We start from the raw sequence: 17,376 nt of genomic DNA, 5'->3' as shown, positions 1-17,376 counted from the left end.
CTTGCAGCCACATCGGCATCTCGGAAGCGGAGTATCTACGAAGTGACTGGAGAGCACCACACCTTGACGACATCATGCATTTCCCCCTCGACCCGGGCGAATGCAGACTCTGGATAACAAGCTCAAAGACTGACCAATCCAAAGCAACTTTTTTTCTAGAAGCTTGTATTGGCCAACTCAGATGGATATCGAAGCCCTCGCTGTCGCTCTCCAGGACACGAAGGAGGCTTCCTGCGAGTCAGATATCTTTATGTGGTGTAGACCCAAGTCAAGGCAGGTCGACTGGTTCAAAAACCCCAAGACTCATGCCAACAGCCGTTGAGTTCGCCAGCTTGTCATCAAGCTGATCCTTTTGCGCATGATTGGACGCCGCCAAGCCATTCAACGACCCGCAGCGCGGCAGCAACCTTGGCTTAGTGGAACTCAACAAGCGGGCGGCCCAGACGGATAACAAACATGCTCCGAAGACGCCACGAACAAAGGAAAAAACAAAAAAAGAGACCCACACACCGGTCATCAAGGGGTTTTCCCATGCAATTGCAGGGCCCCGGATTATCCCTGTCCACACACATTTACTCCGGAGTTCAAGATGCCTGTCTAGTGCCGGAAGCTTGCTTCCCCCACACTACTAGAGAAGACCATTTCCCCCCACGGACGCGCTTCTCCTCAACTGCGTGCTTGCCACAAGTAGACAGCCAAGAAATTTGAGGGCGCGTCACCCGAGGGTGTCGCTCAGGATCATCATGGGCTTTGACTTTGACCCTTGGCGGTGACCCAGCAATGCGGGGCACGACGTCGACGACGACGCTGTAAAAAGGGACTAGCAGCCAAAGTGTCACCGAAAGCTTCCAGGCCAATTTTTTTGCTTCACGTCACTCCCTGACGTTCTTCGTTGGCCATGTCTACTTCTCCTGACGACAAAGCGAATGCGTCTGCAGAGCTGGAAAAGAATCAGCCCGAACACATCGACCACGTTTACCCGAATGGATCCGACAAGACGCAAGATGCGGTAGCTTCGTTCGGCTTCACGCCGGCGGAGCAGAAGAAGCTGATTCACAGAATCGATAGACGCTTGGTGGTGACGGTGGGCGTCATGTACTGTATCAGTCTGATGGACAGGTCGAATCTGTCTGCCGCCAGCATTGCCGGGTAAGTTCTCCTGGCCCAAGTCCATGGTCTGGGGCGAGTTTGCTGACAACGTTTCGCAGCATGCAAGTTGAACTCGACATGAAGAAAGGCTATCGCTACGTGAGTCCCAAAGACAAGCCCCTTTCTTACAAGACTCAACTGATGTGAGCGCACAAGTCTCTCGTCACCCTCGTCTTCTTCATCACCTATGTCGTCTTCCAACCTCTCTCGACCGGCATTGTGCGGAAGGTCGGCCCGCGTTTACATCTTGCCACGATTTGCGTATTCTGGGGAGCTACCATGATTGGCATGGGCTTCATTCACACATGGAATGCTCTTGCTGGACTTCGAGCGCTGTTGGGAGTTTTCGAGGTAAGTTTGCCAACGACTGCTTTGGTTGGGACATTGCTGAATTCTGCAGGCTGGTTTCTTCCCCAGCGCTGTCTATCTCTTGTCTACTTGGTATGTCAGGTGTAAGTGTCTCCTAAACCTCTTGAGACGAGCTGCTGAATTGCGCAAATAGACGACATGGGCAGGCGCTACTCTGTCTTTTACATGATCGGCTGCGTCGCCTCAGCATGCGCTGGCATTCTCGCCTATGGACTCATGCAAATGGATGGCCTGTCAAATCTTAGCGGTTGGCGGTGGATCTTCATAATCGAGGGTGTGGTATGTATCGCATCCGTTCAGATATTGTATCAAAGGATGGAACTGCCCCTTTTTGACATCTCGACTTACCCGCGGACATTTCGATAGCTTCACTTTCTAACGTTTCCATCACAGCTCACGTGCGTCGTTGGCATCGGTGGCTACTTTGCCTTGGTCGGCTTCCCAGACTCCAAGCACGAATCCTGGCGCTTCCTCAACGAGCGCGAAAAAGCCTTCATCATCGCGCGCGTCAATGCAGACCGCGGCGACGCCAATACTGAGCCTTTCACAGCGCGCAAATTCTTTGGCGCAGGACTGGACCTGAAGATCTGGGGGTACGCGCTGATCTTCTTCGGCACGACGACCCCCCTCTACGCACTCGCATACTTCCTTCCCATCATCCTTCACGAAAACATGGGCTTCAGCATCGGCGCGTCGCAGTGCCTAGTAGCACCACCTTACGTCTTCGCCGCAATCATCATCTACGGGGACGGTTACGTCGGCGACCGCTGGAAGCTGCGCGGCCCCATCATCCTGTTCAACATGATCATCTGCCTCGTCGGGCTGCCCATCATGGGCTTCCACAAGACGCCCGGCGTCCGCTACTTTGGCGTCTTCCTGACGACGGCGGGCGCTAATGCCAATGTTCCGGCTACCATGAGCTACCAGGCAAACAACATCAGGGGCCAGTGGAAGCGCGCCTTTTGCAGCGCCACGCTGGTTGGCTTTGGCGGCATTGGCGGTATCGCTGGGAGCTTGGTGTTCAGGTGAGCCTTGCCGCTGCGCGTTTCGGTTGCGCGGCCGCGCCATGCTAATGTCTTACCACAGGACTCAAGACGCCCCCGGATACCGCCCCGGCATCTACGCGTGCATAGCGTGCGCGCTGATGAACATGATAGTAGTCATCATCCTGGGAGCCATTTTCCGCGTCGCCAACAGAAGAGCGGCGAGGGGCGAAGTCGTCCTCGAAGATCCAGACGTAAGTCTCGACTCCCTACCCCTTAATTCCCTCCGTCTCTCGGTTTCGACTGACGACGTTTGGCGTAGAATGAGGGAGACAGAGGCTTCCGCTACACGTATTAGTTCGGTCTTTCATGATTTGCTTCGTGGTTCTGAGACATCTGTCTGTATGCAAACAGTGTTTTGTTGCTCGGGCATGTCTAGCGTCTAACGAATGGCTTACTGCACCTCATCCTTGGACAAAGTGCTGCTTCCTTGGACTATGCGTTTACTGTGAAACGCCGGGGGGTGGGGATCTTGCTGAAATTCTAGAAATCAACACGCATTTCCCCCATTGTATCTTCGAGTTCAAGTTCTTACCACATCTTCACCATTGGTCTGATCTTCCCCGTACCCAATCTCCAACACCCCTTTCCTGAAGTCGCCTCCATGCCCTCTGACCAGCAACCCGTCTGGAACGCCCACAGCGCAAGCATCGTGGCCGCATGTTGCATCATAATCATGGCTTCCCTTCACACAATATCCAGAAACAAAGAAACGTCCTCCCTCCTTCTCCAAAGCACGCTCAACCGCCCTGATCTGCGCGCAACATCATCTCACGGCCTCTGGACGACTCTTTCCCGACAAGACGAAACGGGCCACGTCGTCGAGCTCAGCGCCTTCCTCCGCGTCGTCACGTTCGGCGAAGAAGTGACGAGCAACGTCGCCGCGCTGCTCTACGGCGTCTGCGTCGGCTGGAAAGGCGTCTTTTACCTGACGCTTCTGCACTGCGTCGAGCTCTTCGATGTGCCTGTAGGGTTCAGGGCTTTGTACTACTTTGTGGTGCTGTGTCGGCCACGTACGATTGTGCGGTGGCTCTGGGAGATGCAACGAACAACGGAAGGAGATGGGCAAGGTGATCAGGATCAGGGTCCCCCGGCGGCAGTCTTGCGTCTTGTTAGTTTCGTCGTCGTCGTGGCTATGGGGTTGCTGTCTTCTCCCTATGACGGCTTCGGCACAGTTTCCTACCGTGCCTGCCGCTTCTCATACTCGGGCCTGATTGGCGAGGACACATGGCAGGAGTGTTGTATCGCAGACGCGCAGCTATTTGCGTTGGTTGCGGTTTTGGGAATGGTGGTCGTGTTGGGCATAGTCAAGTTGTTGGCGAAGTTGGATCGCGCCAGGGAGAAGGATGAGGAGAAAGAGCAGGAAGAGAGAGGTAAAGGCGAGGATAATGGTGGTAGGGACAATGATAATGGGGCGCCCCCGGTGCTGCTGGAAAGAATCGACGAAGCAGAGGAAGACAGTGAAAAAGCAGCAGACCAGAGGGATCCAACACCAGACGAGCTCACCACCGATTCTCGTCTCGACCCTGCTACAATCGTAGCCGAGGCGCGAATGAGAGTAGAATATCTCGCAAGTCCCGCACCTTCCTTCCTTTCTTTCTTTCTTTCGTTCACTTTGCCCCCTCGCACTTTCCATCCATGCATACCCCAAACTTCTCCCACCTACCTGCCCAACTAACCTCAACCAATGAACTCAACAGGTCCATCTCGCCTGCGAAATCACCACGACATATCCCCCCGAGGACCACCGCGCCGCCATCCACATCGCCATCCAACACGATCTTGCCACCGACCTCGCCTATCTCTACGCAACTCCCCTGGACACGGCTGCCACGCCGCAAGAGTCACTGAATCAGAGAATCAACGCACACTTCCAATTCCTCGACCCGCGGCTCTCGGCCGTCGAGCTGGATCTCGTGCGCCGCGTGCTAGGCAATCTTCAAGCAAGTGCGGGCGAGTCGGAGTCGTCGTTCGATGAGGAGCACAGCGGAGCGGGCAGCTGGGGCCTTCCGGCGCTGCGCCTCGCGCACTGTCAAGTACTCCTATCGCGGACAGACATTGCAGCGTTTGCAGAGGACGACGACTTGCTGGAGGCGGCGGCGCGGGTGGCTGTTGTTGCTGCTGCCGCCGCCGCCCCTGTGCCGTCTAGTGCGAGCAGCGCTGTAGCTGGGCCGCAGGACGGGAATGCCGCGAGGCTGCTCCCTCGACTGGTGCGAGCGCTCGACGCAAATAATCGCGATGGTGATTACGCCAAGTTGTGGAGGTTCTTGGAAGCGCTAAAGAGTGAAGAGAGGGTCTTGCGGCGGGAGAAGGAGAGACTTGCGAATGGCGAGCAGCGGCTCGCGTGGAAGACGGTGGAAAGGGAGATGTTCGCTGGGCTGGTTCGGAAACTGGATGTCGGAGCGAGAAAGGAAAGAAGGGAAAGAATGGCAAGGAACGCCAGGGCTCAGGGGATTGGCAGTAGGTGCGGAAGGAGAGGAACGGAGGTGAGGCTTGTTTGAAGCGGTTCATAGGTGGGGGGAGGAGGCATGCATAGGGGGATGTGAGCGAAGCCGAGTGGAGAAGATCTATATTGAGTGGACTTGAAAACCTTGAAAACCTCGAAGATGCAGCAAAAGTAGAAATCAAACCACGCACTAGATGGCTCCGTCCATCAAAAAGGTAACGCTAGGAAATTGACCAAACCAAAATGACCAAATGGAAGTTGTGAGAGCACTCGGCAGCAAATACTGCAGGCTCCAGAAGATGAACGAAGCCAGAGAATCCAAAAAGACTGTTGAAAAAGCGAGCATGTGTAAAAGGAGTAGTGTTTTGTCCGGATGATGAGAATCATGCGCATCAGATCTAATGATTGAGAAGTGAGATGCTGCGCCAATTGTCAATGTGTGCAGTTGCTGCGTGACTGAGAGACGTCCGGTTGGCGCCGTGGTCGTATTGCAGTTATCGAGTTGCTCAAGCAGCGCGCGATCCGGTTACAAACTGGGCGATGGGCGTGCACGAGGAAGGTCCGTTTGCGGCGCCAGATTCCCTTGATCGCGATGCGTCACAGTGAACTCGGACACTCGGACTCAACGTCGGTAGGCTGAAGAGGATGTCTTGGAACAAGCAGGAAATCAAACCTCAACGAAGCAAACCCACCAGACCTCTCGCGCCATCGCCACGCGACCATTATCGACAGGAAAGCAATTGATGGCAGTCTCGATGCCTGGCCGCAGCGTAGCGCGCCACTCAAAGCCCTCGCCGTCGTCGAAGCACTTGGTGACGCTTTCGGCCGTGCAGCGGCGGAGGTGGCTGGCCAGGCGGTCGAGGACCTCCGTCTCCTGGAGCAACTCGCTGGAGACGAAGCTGACGCTGAGGTTGGCGATTTCGATGGCCCAGATGGACTTCTTGCGCCGCAGGACTTGGGCGAGGGTACGTTTGCGGTGCTCGAGTGGGCGTGGGGTGAGGATGAAGAACTTCTTTGCTCGGGATCGCATGAGTGATACGCTCTGAAGGAAGCTTGTGATGTCTGCCGGAGTATCGAGAGATTTTGTTGCTGGGCGGGGTTCCTCCCTATTCGGCTTGGCTGCGCTTTGGGTGTTGAGTGGCGTCAGATCATCTTCAATAAACGCGTTCCAGTCGAATGGCTCATCTGGAGACTTGCTTCCTTCCAGATACTTGAGGGAGACGTCCAATTTGTTGCCTGCTTGAGCTGGCTTTGATTGCGTATCCAGAATGTCCGTCAACCTTGCTGTTGCCATCTCGTTGATCGCCTCCGTAATGTCGTAAATCGAGCAGAGCTTCCAGTGCCTATGCGTGGTCTTGACATCCATCACGGTTGTGGCCACGACCAGCTGGAAGCGTGGCCTGTCACTAGGACGAGTAGGTCCAGTGATCCGCATACTGCAGCAGTCGTTGGTCGACAGGTTGAGGTAGCTGCACTGTCCAATCTGCAAACCTCCAGGTCCAACCTCAAAGCCGACAGAGCTCATGAAAATCGGATCGCCGAGGACGTGTGGATCAGTCAGAGCTAAAGACATGTCCTGAATATGAGGCATCGGGAACGTTGGGTCTTGTTTGGTGGCAGCAAGATCATCGAGTGAAGAGTTCCAGTGCTGTAGGCGCAGCCCATCGTTCATGAAGCTGCATTGTGCCATCTCTGTACTAATCCGGTCGACTTCTGCCTCAATTCGTTCAGTGATGATTTTGTCGGACCCGGTGGTTGAGCATTCAAGGATCGAGGTATTTGACGACACGGACTCGGTGTATGCCGAGTCCAAACTTCTCCTACATGAACTGGAAGAACTGATTGACGACTTGTCCATCGACTTGGTGTCGCGTCTGAGGTTTTCGTTGCGATAGTACTGGTCCATTTCGCGAGCAAGGAGAGGTGGCGACCTGCTCGTGATGCAAGACCTGGCGAGTGAGTAGATCTTGGTTGAAGTAGCTAGCTTCAAGCAGACTTGACGTTAGCGAATCGGGATCGGTTGCGGTTTGCAAAGCAACATGGTGATAGAATCGAGGTTGATCAAGCTGGATCGACGATGTTGTGGATGGTAAGGTGTCGGAGGGTTGAGGCTGAAGAACTTGTGGTCAAGATTTCTGGTCAGCCCGCAGCGGGGGGAAGAGACAGCCATTAGACTTACGATTTAGCTGGCATGTGATGTTCACCTTGCATTTCACTTCGACCTGGCCAGATGGCCCGAGAAACGAGCAGATTTTGATCGGAACCCACCAGAAGTCGTCACTTTACTCAAGCCTGAGACGGGCTGCTGTTTGGGAATAAGAACCACTACGCAGCGCGGAGTGTCTTTGATACATTCTCCGCGGGTTCCACTCCATCATCTATGGCTTACTTCTTTGATGAATGATGCAATAGACTCCCTACCCGCGGCTCTGTCAGGGACCTCATTGTGAAGTGAACCGACAATGCCCTTGCGCCTGACATTCAACTCAAGTTCTTGACACAGCCTGTGCAAGTGGTCTGCCTGGCTCGCCGGAACTACCTCATCATCACCAGCGGTGATTATTTGAATCGGCAGGTCTTTCTTTTCTTTACTCGTGGCAAAGTCCCTCAGAGCCTGATCCGAGTCCCAGAAATTGCGCAAGAAGGGCCAGAGGTAGCGATATGGCAGCCATTTTTGAGGATACAGTGCCAGCAGCATCGCTTTGATTCCGATAAAGGGAGTTTCCAGAATGATGCCAGCTATCTTGGGACGGTTTGTGGAATCCTGGTTGACGTGCCAGGCTGCGAGGTTGGTTGCTACACCCGCCCCAAGACTCTGCCCCCAGAGGACAATGTTCAAGTCGCAATTCTCGCTGCTATAATTTTGATGCACCCATTGCAGCGTCGCCTTTGCATCACGTTCAATACCTTTTTGGGAAGCTCGCCCCCTCGATTTCCAAAAGCCACGGTATGAAGGGGCTACAAGAGTGAAGCGCCGGTCAGGCTCATAGGTCTGCCTGTCAAGTGCTTTCAAGACTCCAGCCAGCATTGGCAGTCTCAGCGGCATTGAGCCTCCATTGCTATGCGGAGTCAGCGTACCGAAAGGATAGGTGTAGTCTTGCTCAGTGGTCTGATTCATGCCCACCCTTGAAAGTAAATGACGACTGTGCGTTTTTGGCAGTGCTTCTCAGGGGCCTCCTGAATCTTCCCGTGATGGATCTCGCCAGCGCAAAGGGCGATTTTAGTCCCATCAAGCGACTTGATTGAGATTTCCTGCCATTTGACCGGTCTGCAGAGCTTGGCGTAGTCTTCCATGTTTTCGGAGCGGGCGAAAGGAGGCATGTACGGCATGTAGATAATCTTATTTTGGAAGACAATGGTCATGATGATTTTGTAGCTCCACAGACCAAAGAAACACATCAGGAATACAGTAGGAGGGATAAGCACAGGATGTAAGGATTCAGTAAGAAAGGTTCGTCGACAAGGATGGGCGTAAGATGGGCGTTGAAAACTTTGGGCCGTCGAAGTCTTTGGTCTTTGTGAAAAGGACGACAGGCCCGAATGCACAGAACGTCTGGAGTTTTGACGGCCATTGGGTCTATAAGATTGCCATGGCGACTGTGTTTTGAAGCTTCTCTTGCCAGAAATGGCCGGTGAGCGGGAGGCGAGGCGGTAGAGTGGCATGTTGGCCTCTTGCGCCCGACGCGCTCGTCAGCTCCAGATTCGTATGGTGTAGAGGCGGAGCATGTTACGTGGTGCGCGGGATGTCCCGTCAACGTACAAGAGTTTGAGGTATGACGAAAGATGAGAGAGTGTGAGGGAGCAAATGGCATGCCAAAGCGGGTGAGGCTTCCATGGGAGTCATCGAGCAGGTGATTGGACATAATGTTACTTAGTAAGTCGGCGGGTACCTTCCCGCGCAGATCCTTCCGATTGTGAGATCGGCCCGGCATCGCACCGCGGACCCCTTGGTTCGTGCGCAACACCAGGCAGGCAAGTGATTCGGGCAGAGTGACCGCCTCGAGATAACAATTCAAAAACCCTTCAGCACTTGCCACCAGCCTCATTCACCAACTGTCGGCTCGACTTCCCACTCACATCACCCCAATCCTTTATCAGAAACCAATTCGTCGACAATGCTGCGCTGGTGAGTCGCCCTGAAAAAGAGCTCCAAAGCTCGGCGAGCTGATGGTTGACGTCGGTGACAGGTACCAATCCATGCTGGCTAAGCGCCCGCTCCTCACCCAGAGCGTCACCACCGCGGTATGCTTCACCTCTATCCTTCAATAAGCCACTCGTCGTCAACCTACGCGTTTGCGTCCTCCTTTCCAACCTCGACGTCGTCGTCCGCGCTCCTCGACACACATTACGTCATAACCATGGAATTCACCACTGACACTCGACGGCCCATTCCAGGTGCTGTTTGGCACTGGTGATGTCTTGGCTCAGCAAGCCGTAGAGAGGCGCGGCTTCAAGAACCACGAGCTAGCCCGCACTGCGCGCATGGCTGCATACGGTGGAGGTGAGTTTCCCCCATTTTCGGTCAATGGGGACACAAGCTGACATATTTGCAGCCGTCTTTGGTCCTGCGGCCACGACCTGGTTCAAGCTCCTCTCACGCGTACAGCTGTCTAGCCCAGCTGCAACAACCGTCACCCGCGTTGCTGCTGACCAGCTCCTCTTTGCGCCCACCAGCATGTTTGTCTTCCTCTCGAGCATGTCCATCCTCGAAGGCACCGACCCGCGCAAGAAGCTTGAGGCAGCCTATAAGCCTGCGTTGATCAAGAACTGGATGGTCTGGCCGTTTGTGCAGATGGGCAACTTCACGCTGGTCCCTCTCGAGCATCGTGTCTTGGTGGTCAACATTGTCTCGTTGGGTACGTCATCCATGGCCAGAAAATCTTGCTGAGTCTCTGGGGCAGGAGAAGGGATCCCGCTGACTCTAATATTCAGGTTGGAACTGCTACCTCTCTTGGCTGAATAGCCAGGGCAGCACTGCCGCTGATGGAGTCGAGGCTGGTTCCTTGGCAGCAGAGAAGCACTAACGAATAAACCGTATCTCTTGATATTCACCAGAGCTTCCGAATGACTTATTGGCGGCAGAAAACCCCGCGGCACAGCGACGAAAATCGTCATACCACTTGATCCAGTGCTGCACAGCTCATCGGTTGCTCCTTGCAGCCTGGTTCCTTGGTTTCTGGGGACAATAAAAAATTTGGAGAAGCTACGTCATCCAAACTGGACGTCGATAACGGGGGGGGGAAAAAAAATCTCAAAAGGACCAAGATCCTTATGCAAAAAAGTACAGGACCTAAAAAAAGATGCATCATGACCAAAAAACTGCCTGAAGCACTCACTCCTTGCCGGTCACGCAGCAAGCGAGCCGGAAAGTTGCCCCTGCTTACCGGCCTCTTGTCCTTGCTGCATTACTGCAGTAGGGCGCGTTTCGGATAAGCGATGACTCGACGAACCCATGGCACCGGGTCAACACCTCGCTACGGACCAAACGGCACCCGCCGTCCTGGACCTATACCCGTGGCCAACGGACGTTTTACCGGGCGCCGGGTTCGCGGATCAACGGTTTTCTTTTCCTTTGTCGTCATGGGATCTATCTTTGGCTCTGGGGTTGTCGGCGCTGCATCCAAGGATTGATGATGCAATGGTAATGATTTTCGGCTTCTTTTCCTACTCTCCTATTTCCTTTTTCTCTCTCTCTTTCATTTCTACATCAGTCTTCACCGGTCAATCGGCTGCCGTGCTGAGGGCGTTGAGCGTAAAGGGCTGCCTTGCCTTGGCCTTTCCCCTGGATGTCGTGGACCTAACACGTTGCTGGGGCACCCATCGCGCTTGGATTGATCGGATGACCAGGGTCAGTTCCGGCGTTCGCTTTCGGCATGCCGGTACGCAAGTGCGAGCGCGGATCCGGAGAGATCCCTCGACTCTGTTTATGCTCGCTCAATTTGGACTCGGACACGCCGAAGGAGGAGAGGCAGATCAAACAGGGGCTTGTGCGGAGCCTCATGCACACCCTTCTCTCGATCTCTTTTCTGCTTGCCATTATTTCCTTCCCCCCTTCGCCTGTAGAATGGACCGGGCTGCGTGGCTACGTGGCTCAGTGACCGCAGTCATGGGATTTTCTTTCCTAGATTCAGAGCATATTGCATCACTTAGAACGACATGCATGTATTTAGATGATAGACAGACCGAAAAGACACCCTCCCTCCCTGTCACAACCAGACCGCATACCTACCCTACCGTCCCTCTGCCTGCTGCTGCTGCTGCTGCTGCTGCTGCTGCATAATCCGAACCTATGTACATTTCGAAGCCTCACAGCCTCAGCCACAGCCACATCCCCGACACCCCACGCGCCTACATACATCAAACAAAGCAAATAAACGCACGCGCGCACAAACGCATCAGGCCGGCCACATAACCCGCATCCAGCCAGCCAGCCAGCCAGCCAGCCAGCCAATCCTCCGCCAGCCTCTCTCGTCTCGTCTCGTCTCGTGGCTCGCTCCTCCCCCGTGACCGTCCCCATCGCTTAGTTTGTCTGTCCAGTCTGTCTATGTGGATTGGACACGTGGGTGCGTGGCGGACCACACATGCTTACATCGCCATGTATGCCGCGCCGCGCCGCGCCGTGCCGCGGAGCTGGGCGAGGTGCCAAGGGGGGGGTGGGGATACGAGGGGTGGGTGGATGGATGGGGACAGGGCGACTCGCCCTGTTACTCCAAGCATGTAAACAGGGGCTTGGTTGTGTGTAGAGGAGGTGTCTAGTGTCTATATTTTGAGATGCATTGAGGCTGTAGAGGTATGTGCGTAGGTAGATACTGTAGCAGCGATGAAGTACGCATGTAGGAACCAAAGCGCAAGGGGCCGACGAATTGGATCGAGATGTTTATTCATGCAAACCTACACACATGTACACACACACACACACACACACACACATACGCGCGTATCTTCTAAGCCTCAAATCAGCATGAGTCAAGGCAACTCCTTCGTCACCATTGACACCACACCATCAACGCCATCGCCTCCACAAGAAACACCCCAAACACACCTCTCTCACCACCTCACCACCTCACCACCTCACCGCCCTCCCTTTACCCTCACCCTCTCATCCCTCATCCTCGTACACACTCGTACCCCTCACATTGCGCCCAGCAGCGCGCGAATGACGACTGGCGGCGCGGCAACGGCGCAGCGCTCTTGGCACGGGCGCGCTCGGGCTGGGCGGCGGCCGCCGCGCGCGACGATCTGCGACGAACGGACGGATGGACGGACAGTGCTGTGCGTAGGGCTAAGGGTGGGTGAGTATGTAGAGGATGAAGGATTGCGAGGGTAGGCAAGGCAGGGGAAGGCGAAGGTTGGGGATGAGGCGGAGGAGGAGAATGAGGAGGATAAGGAGCGAGTATAGAGAGGGTGGGAGAGAGAGAGAGAGAGAGAGAGAGGGGGGGGAAAGAGGAAAGAAGATGCTTGAACGAAAAGTACCAGGCAGCCAGTCAGTCAGTCAGTTTTGATGCGAAAAAAAGAGGGTCCGTCCTAAAGCCATCCGTCTTACACTCTCGCAACCTATCGGTTAGTTGCTGAGGCATGTGACGGCCAAACTCCGACAAGACGGCTGCAGTTTCACGCCCGTTTGTTGGGAACTTTTTGCTTGATGGAGAGCAGCGCCTTCACTGCTGCCTGCCTGCCTGCCTGCCCGTCTACCTAGCTTGAGTCTGGACGAAAGGTTTTGCGTGGGGCCCACGGGCCGGTAAGCTGCTACTGCTGGTCTGTGTGGGCTGCACAAAACGTGGCGATCTCATCATCCCGTTATCCGCGGCGGCCTTGTCAGTTGTCATCCAATGTCAGCTTGCTCGCTAGTCGCTGTCCGCGGGCCTCGCGCACTCGGATCTCATTCTCGCGGGCGCCGTAACGGTTGTTGTCCGTCTTTTTTTTTTTTTTTTTTGGGGGGGGGGTGGGGGATGATGAAGGGTTGCATGCTGCACAATGCAGAAACACTGACAAGATTCGAGGCTGATCGTGTGACGCGCAGATTGATGATGAGGAACACAAAGTGATTTATATGCAATTTACATCTTCAAAACCCTAGAATAGAACATGGGAGAAAAGGCGAAAATATTCAAAACAGACGGCGTGAATGCAATTGTCAAAAGGTGGGGAGGCTTGCTGGTCGTGGGTATGGGAACTGGAAGCTACTTGAATTTCGCCAGATGCAACAGGCAAAAGAAAAAGGGGAAAAAAAAAAAAAAAAGACCCCAAGAGCGGACGACTCAAGGTGCCAAACTAGCAGCGAATATAAAAAAAAAAAAACAAGAAAAAACAAAAGAAGTATGGGGGCAAGGAGAGCGCGTAGCTGTGCGAAGGTAATACACACAGAAAGTGGACAACCTGGACCTTGCTCAAGGCCAAGGCGGTCGAGTCACCCATGCCCAATGCATGGCGACATCAGAGCAAGCCCGAGTTCAAGGAAAGAAGCACCACTTGGTGTCCTCCCACAGAAAATGAAAGCCCGGTTCCTCCTGCAGACCTTCCATCCCGCCCTTCGTATCCCGCACATGGGATTGTGATTAGTTGCCGTCATGGTCTCTTGTTCTCAAGTCCAGCAAGGGCCGGGATTGGCCTGGTTCGAGTTGCCTCTTTTTCGCCATTTTACTCCAGAACGCCCTGACCTCAAATCAACCACCTACCGGAAGACCAAGAAAGGAAAACCACATCGTCGCGTCGGTGCTGAAGAGTCATCCGTTGGACCACGTCTGCGCGCGAGACGCATCAATCAATCGTCATTCTGCTCGGCACCGGTCCAGCTATCGCGGGCATTTCGGTCGTATACTTTTGTTCGTCGAGGTCCGGGACCTTTCTGCGCGCAAGGTGTGGCTTGAGGCCCTTGTTGAAATTGTGCGTGCACTGGCAGGCAACGACAATTGTAACGAGCAGCAGGGCAATGGTGATGACGGCAAAGGTAGTGAGCGAACGACGCGCTGGAAGGTAGTCGTTGACACGGCTCTTGTCGGAGCCATACATGCGGACGAGCTTGAACAAAAAGTAGGCAAGAGCGGCAAAGTAAATCACCTGCCGAAAGTGTCAGCGTTGGGGTTGGGTCGCAGTTCCTTGGGCGACGCACGATAATGGCAATCATTCCAATGATGTTCTCTTTTCGCGTCCAATAAGCGGCCAGTACCAGTAGCAGAATCGTGATGGGAACAGCCGCAATGGTGAGGTAGAATTCAGCGTCGGTTGTATTTCCGACGACGACGAGGAATTGCACGGTAAAGCCGAGGAAGAAGAAGAAGTCGAATTTGAGCATGGCGATGTAAATCTAGAATCCAACGTCAGCCCCAAAGTTGACAACCGCATGAGACATGTGTTGTAGCCTTGCCTGATAGGTCAGATATCTGCGCTTCAGCCGCAGGTCAGCCGAAATGTGCTTGTAGATTGTCCATGCAAATTCGTCGTAGAGCTTCCAGGCGACAAAGGACATGAGAACGGTGCCAAACGCCATGAGGCAGGGCTCAACGATGAGGAAGGGCTTGATTTCTCCCCAGAACTCTATCAAGATCAAGCCATTTTCCTGCAAGACCATGACGGCGTCGTTGATTTGGTCGATTTGGATGGACGCGTAAACCAAGATGCCGAGGTTGTAGATGCAGAGACCGATGACTTGAATTGTGTTCTTCAGGCGCAGCGCGTCGTAGACGAGTACCATTTGGTAGATGTATCCGAACATAAAGACGGACAGGTAGGTGGGGATCGTTCGAGATTGGGGCAGAATGTTGGCATTTTTCTTCAGCGATAGCTGGAATCGGGCGAAAATGTACCTGGACGAGGTCAGCGACGAGGGCAGTCGTCGGGGCGCAAGGGCACGACGTACGCTTCGAGGGCCAGAGCGACGATGGCTTGCAAGAGCGAGGTGAGCAGAAACGCCCAGGTCCAGGTGGTATTTGGCCTATACATCCTGCTCGCGCCCCTTGGGAAGCCAGGGCTGGACGACAGGCCTTCGCGATCTCTGTAACCCCCGGGAAGCGATTGTATGGTGGGAGGCTGGTATAGCCGGTCGATGCTTTGTCCTCCGAGGAGGGAAGAACGAGAGCCGTGATGGTAAATTTTGGCGATGAAACCGCCTCGGGCGGCACGGAAGGGGTGGGTAAGGGAGGGCGGCGGCTAGGTTTCGAGACAGGCTCTGCTGCTCGAACGGCGGGTCAGGCAGACTCAGGTGCAGCGTCAACTCGGCGTTGATGTGCAGAGCCGACGTTGCGCGACACAGGGAGAAAGAAGGTGACGACAGGCGGGATGATGGATCGCGGAACACTCGGGCCAGGGTGCAGGAGGTGGACAAGGCCGGGGACGTGGCGCAGAAGCTCAACGATTGTTTCGAAAAGCAAGGGATCGCGGCGAGAGGGAGCGAGAGGGTGGATTTGGGATGCGAGGTAGCGGGCTAGGAGGACCAGCACACTAGCGCAGCGGGCGACAGGGAAAGATGCAGCAAGTCGATGATATTGGAGAGGGGTAACGATCGTTTCGAGTGGGTGAAAAATGCGAGAGGCGCTGTGCTGAATGGTGTAGGTAGGACGGAGAGGAACAGAAGAGGATGACGGATTATTGGGGAGAGGAGGAAGAGGAATCAAAGGCACAGGCACAGGCACAGGCACAAGCACAAGCACAAGCAGCCGACAGAGGCGCAGGGTGGTGTGGTACCAGTGCACAGCACACACAGTGTGGTGGCAGGCCCAGGGCCAAGCAGTGGGCGCCGCGCCGTATGAGAGACAGACAGATGCATGCAACATGAAGCACAGAATTCGAGCCTTGCGACGACAACATTAGATATTCCATCAATCTTCAATCTGCACGCCATCGACCCCATCCATCCCATGCGACGTCGCTATGGCACAGTACAGCCTGCCAACGCCCTTTTACCATTGCACCCCCGTCCGCTGTCATGTACTTGCACCCTACCCTACTATCCATCACACGGCCGACCAGCTCCATGTCATGCCCTCGCGCCCCTTTACTGACGTACCGCCCGTCGTCTCCATCTCGCTGTCGCTCTCGCCGTCGTCGTCGCGCGCAGCCATAACGCCGCCGTGTGGGGGCTTGCTGCTCTCCAGCCGGTATGTGTCGTGCGTCTGGTCCGACCTCAGTGCCGGGAGAAGAGGCCGCAGACACGCGCTGCACCCTATGATCATGCCCATGCCCGTCTCCGAGTAAGCCCACGTTGCAATGTCAGCCAGCCTGTCTGTCCTCCCTTGTCAGCAGCGCCATCTCTCTCTCCGACAACAACGTCCGCCACTTACAGAGTCGATTCGGTCCATCGTACATGTAATTCCTGTTGTACTTGAGCCGCACCATGGCCGACGCACTGGCAAAAATGCCCATCCCGAGTAACACGATCACCGACATCTTTGTCTTTTGATTCATCCTCACATTCCAGAGAAGCGGCATTGGTCTATCTCGTCAGGTCAGCCACGCCCATGATGATAGTTGCGCGTTTCACTTACAGGAGAGCGCAAAACAAGTCGCTCGCAATGTTGATCACTGCCTGGACATAGCTCACAATGGTCAAGTGAAGCTGTGAACCGCATTTCGTGTGCACGAGGCTCGGTGTCCAATGCGCCCTGCTGCCACGTTAGCTCATTGTCCTTTTTCTTGCAAACTACAACTCACTTCATAGGACGACATCTGGCGAGCACGAAAGCATTGGTCCCCAGCAACGACACCACGACAATGGCCATGCAAATTCGAATCGCAATGATGTACTTTCTTCTCGCTATTGCAATGCGACTGAGTTGCAGAGCGATGCTGATTTTGATGAACATGACGGCAATGAGAAACAAGACTTGGCTCCAAAAGAACCACTGTCACATGTCAGTCAACGCAGTAGCCAAACTGTTTAAAAGGTTCATACCATGAGAGCTTTGGGGACTTCATCTGGATTCATATGCTCGTCGAGAACTCCGATTCCGAATCTCGCGGCCAACATGACGCCTGCCGTCTGCACCGAGAATGGCCCCTGCAACATTAACAGGCGTTCCTCGGTCTCTAAAGCTTGAGACAAACCACTGCAGCGACCATTGCCCAATCGTCGGATCCCCATGACGCTCTTGTCGTCCTAACCAACACTCGAAGACCAAACAGTATAAGAGCGGGGATTCCTTGGACGAGGGCGATGATGACTAGCTGGTGCGCATTATCCCGGACAATCATCCCGCTGGAGTGCCTGTCGAGAAGTCGCAAAAGCGGACAAGATAAACGTTCGGCGCATTGAGCAAGAGCTGCGTATTGAAGTGGAGATACGACAACGGTGCTTGGTGGGGAGGGTTGACGCCAAAGCCGTGTTTACACGCTGGATCTGGGCAAGGAGATTGGCGTGACGTAGCGCAAGTGCCA

General features: G+C 54.6%; 9 protein-coding genes across 9 annotated transcripts; 4 read left to right on the top strand and 5 right to left on the bottom strand.

The window, feature by feature from the left end:
* Positions 1–735: 735 nt before the first annotated feature.
* On the top strand, positions 736–3,140 carry IWZ02DRAFT_72910 (general substrate transporter). The gene is made up of 8 exons (XM_066771128.1): positions 736–1,149; positions 1,209–1,248; positions 1,306–1,500; positions 1,550–1,601; positions 1,652–1,797; positions 1,912–2,543; positions 2,605–2,755; positions 2,824–3,140. Exons 1-8 carry the CDS (start codon positions 899–901, stop codon positions 2,857–2,859), a joined length of 1,503 nt encoding a protein of 500 aa, XP_066619769.1. The 5' UTR covers positions 736–898; the 3' UTR covers positions 2,860–3,140.
* A 435-nt stretch (positions 3,141–3,575) lies between these two features.
* IWZ02DRAFT_460375 (uncharacterized protein) lies at positions 3,576–4,481 on the top strand. The gene has a single exon (XM_066768150.1). The coding sequence runs from the start codon at positions 3,601–3,603 to the stop codon at positions 4,237–4,239; it is 639 nt and encodes a 212-aa protein (XP_066619768.1). The 5' UTR covers positions 3,576–3,600; the 3' UTR covers positions 4,240–4,481.
* Positions 4,482–5,537: 1,056 nt separating this feature from the next.
* On the bottom strand, positions 5,538–7,244 carry IWZ02DRAFT_72865 (uncharacterized protein). Its single transcript, XM_066771127.1, has 2 exons — positions 7,187–7,244; positions 5,538–7,142 (listed from the first exon to the last, which is right to left on the bottom strand). Exon 2 carries the CDS (start codon positions 6,911–6,913, stop codon positions 5,675–5,677), a length of 1,239 nt encoding a protein of 412 aa, XP_066619767.1. The 5' UTR covers positions 6,914–7,142; positions 7,187–7,244; the 3' UTR covers positions 5,538–5,674.
* Positions 7,118–8,818, bottom strand: IWZ02DRAFT_72860 (Alpha/Beta hydrolase protein). Its single transcript, XM_066771126.1, has 3 exons — positions 8,132–8,818; positions 7,187–8,066; positions 7,118–7,126 (listed from the first exon to the last, which is right to left on the bottom strand). The coding sequence occupies exons 1-2, from the start codon at positions 8,668–8,670 to the stop codon at positions 7,382–7,384; spliced, it is 1,224 nt and encodes a 407-aa protein (XP_066619766.1). The 5' UTR covers positions 8,671–8,818; the 3' UTR covers positions 7,118–7,126; positions 7,187–7,381.
* Positions 8,819–8,947: 129 nt separating this feature from the next.
* On the top strand, positions 8,948–10,031 carry IWZ02DRAFT_507974 (uncharacterized protein; the record flags this gene model as incomplete). Its single annotated transcript, XM_066770432.1, has 5 exons — positions 8,948–9,133; positions 9,195–9,249; positions 9,403–9,508; positions 9,561–9,863; positions 9,940–10,031. Exons 1-5 carry the CDS (start codon positions 9,123–9,125, stop codon positions 10,029–10,031), a joined length of 567 nt encoding a protein of 188 aa, XP_066619765.1. The 5' UTR covers positions 8,948–9,122.
* A 428-nt stretch (positions 10,032–10,459) lies between these two features.
* On the top strand, positions 10,460–11,287 carry IWZ02DRAFT_436019 (uncharacterized protein; the record flags this gene model as incomplete). Its single annotated transcript, XM_066766495.1, has 1 exon — positions 10,460–11,287. The coding sequence occupies one exon, from the start codon at positions 10,460–10,462 to the stop codon at positions 11,285–11,287; it is 828 nt and encodes a 275-aa protein (XP_066619764.1).
* Positions 11,288–13,764: 2,477 nt separating this feature from the next.
* IWZ02DRAFT_436018 (uncharacterized protein) lies at positions 13,765–14,946 on the bottom strand (the record flags this gene model as incomplete). Its single annotated transcript, XM_066766494.1, has 4 exons — positions 13,765–14,064; positions 14,117–14,311; positions 14,345–14,810; positions 14,864–14,946. 4 exons carry the CDS (start codon positions 14,944–14,946, stop codon positions 13,765–13,767), a joined length of 1,044 nt encoding a protein of 347 aa, XP_066619763.1.
* IWZ02DRAFT_72747 (uncharacterized protein) lies at positions 14,838–15,994 on the bottom strand. The gene has a single exon (XM_066771125.1). It carries the CDS (start codon positions 15,774–15,776, stop codon positions 15,192–15,194), a length of 585 nt encoding a protein of 194 aa, XP_066619762.1. The 5' UTR covers positions 15,777–15,994; the 3' UTR covers positions 14,838–15,191.
* On the bottom strand, positions 15,957–17,193 carry IWZ02DRAFT_383432 (uncharacterized protein; the record flags this gene model as incomplete). Its single annotated transcript, XM_066765275.1, has 6 exons — positions 15,957–16,221; positions 16,280–16,435; positions 16,488–16,604; positions 16,654–16,844; positions 16,895–16,999; positions 17,047–17,193. 6 exons carry the CDS (start codon positions 17,191–17,193, stop codon positions 15,957–15,959), a joined length of 981 nt encoding a protein of 326 aa, XP_066619761.1.
* Between the last annotated feature and the right edge of the window lie 183 nt (positions 17,194–17,376).

Source organism: Phyllosticta citriasiana (genome assembly GCF_038021145.1).
Source record: "Phyllosticta citriasiana strain CBS 120426 chromosome Unknown IWZ02scaffold_13, whole genome shotgun sequence".
In the NCBI taxonomy this organism is placed as follows: domain Eukaryota; kingdom Fungi; phylum Ascomycota; class Dothideomycetes; order Botryosphaeriales; family Phyllostictaceae; genus Phyllosticta; species Phyllosticta citriasiana.
This window is presented reverse-complemented; position numbering and strand designations above follow the sequence as displayed.